Source organism: Triticum aestivum, chromosome 5D, assembly GCF_018294505.1.
Source record: "Triticum aestivum cultivar Chinese Spring chromosome 5D, IWGSC CS RefSeq v2.1, whole genome shotgun sequence".
In the NCBI taxonomy this organism is placed as follows: domain Eukaryota; kingdom Viridiplantae; phylum Streptophyta; class Magnoliopsida; order Poales; family Poaceae; genus Triticum; species Triticum aestivum.
Window position 1 is genome coordinate 494809028 of NC_057808.1, and position 1897 is coordinate 494810924.

Genomic DNA, 1897 nt, shown 5'->3' on the forward strand with positions numbered 1-1897 from the left:
TTTTATGATAATTCATATTTGTGGATCATGGCAAATTTAGTTGGTAAGCATGACCAGTCCGTCTTTACATTGCTTTTTATTGATATATTATCCTGCTCACCAACTAAACTTCTTGTCATAAAAAACATTCAATTTGCTATGGTCAAAAAACTGATGTCTGGATTTTATCATTTCCGTTACAATAACATACCATCGACCCATCAACTCCTCGAGTACCAACGAACTGCCAGGATCGAGTAGCGATCTGTGGGGTTTATTCAGATTCTGGTAGTTATCTTGTCCACAACCACGTCAGGGTTGTGCTTGGCCGCAGCCGCAGCACCGCCCGGAACCGTTGCCCCGCCTGGTTGAGGCATCGACGGCGGATGGGCCCTCATCGTTGTGCTGCCGACACCAGACCACGCACACGTCAAGGACACCCGTGCGGATCTCCACCGCAACCGCATCTTGAAGCCGTGGTGGAGAACGGCCCCACCGTTGCCATCATCCCCCGCCTGGGCTTTGCCCCGCGGAGCTCCGGTGGCGGCGGCTTGAAGCCCTAAATTGGATTAGGAGAGAGGGGATCGGGAGAGCAGATCGGGAGAGGGGATCAAGGCAAAGTCCAATCTTCATTCCGACGTAATAATTGGACTGTTGTCTGTCCAACACATGCAATAGAATAGATTGACCATTTTACATTTCTCTGTTGTCACATTTGGTACCAAAATACAGTAATTATATTCAGTTTATACATACAAGTCCAGCCTATGATCTTAATCCTCTTATTAATCAATTCGACGAATCAAGCACAGTTGTTCACAGTACAATCTGCAATGTCCGATCCAAAAAGGCCTAGAAAATCCTAAGATCGATCGTATATATCCTCGAGGACGCCACGAACCAACTGCTTGATCGGTTCGCCGTTGATCTGGTGGTTTCTTGCGGGCGTCAGATCCTTCGGGAAATCTTGTCCGCAACCACGACTGGGTTGTGCTTGGCGATCTGCTCCTGGCCGGCGGTCTTGTAGTCGAATCCGCAGTCGTGCTTCTCCGAGTAGCGGTGGACACTGCAGAAGGTGCCCTCGCAGCGGCATCGGAACCCCAGCAGGCCCACCTTCTTGCGGCACGTCGCGCACCGGTACGCCGACACCGGCGGCTGCTTCACGGACGTCACGGAGGAGTCAACTGCGGCGGCGGCGGAGGAGGCGGCCGCACCATCAGAGGACGGGACGGCGACGATCATCCTGGCCTTCTTCACCGGAGGCCCGGTCGAGGTGGCCATGGTGTTGGCGGTGTGGGTGACGTGGTCCAGGTAGCACTTGGAGCACATGTTGCCGGTGGCGGCGGCGCCGAAGAAGCCGCAGCCGTTGGCGCACATGCCGGCCGTCTCCTCCTTGTCGGGGCACTTCCGCTTCTGCGTCGTCGCCGATGCGTCCATCGCCGCTACGTACGTAGTCCGCGAACACTTCCGCCGGTCTGTATTGGGTCGCCGGGACGTGCGTGATCTTGGTGCGATCGAGCGGTCGAGCTTACGGAGGGGGCGGGGCCGTTTGGTTGCGTTTGATGGGCTGGGTTGTGCGTCGGGGTAGAAACCTTATAACGGTGGCTCGAAGACGGACGCGCGTCGGTCAGACAGGGTAGCAACCAAACAGCCTCCTGGTAGGAGTGGCATCCGCATCTGTGCCCAAGACGGCCACCGAAACACGTCCGGCTTGCGGTGTCACCACTGCTAAACGGAAACCGAGCGTCTGTTACACGCAAAAGGCAAAGACGAGTTAGCGGCGGCCGTTCCACGTCGCTACCCATTCTAAAACTACGTGTATGTGTAAGAGCATCTACGGACAGACTTTTTCAACCTGACCGGGCATACGGTCCAGTCAGTGCCGATTATAAAACCATGACTTAGCCATTCTTTTAAA

The 1897-nt window shown here is 54.7% G+C and overlaps 1 protein-coding gene across 1 annotated transcript; it reads right to left on the minus strand.

Annotated features, from left to right (window-relative positions):
• Positions 1 to 702: 702 nt before the first annotated feature.
• Positions 703 to 1531, minus strand: LOC123125708 (zinc finger A20 and AN1 domain-containing stress-associated protein 7-like). Its single transcript, XM_044546178.1, has one exon. The coding sequence runs from the start codon at positions 1414 to 1416 to the stop codon at positions 928 to 930; it is 489 nt and encodes a 162-aa protein (XP_044402113.1). The 5' UTR covers positions 1417 to 1531; the 3' UTR covers positions 703 to 927.
• Positions 1532 to 1897: the final 366 nt, after the last annotated feature.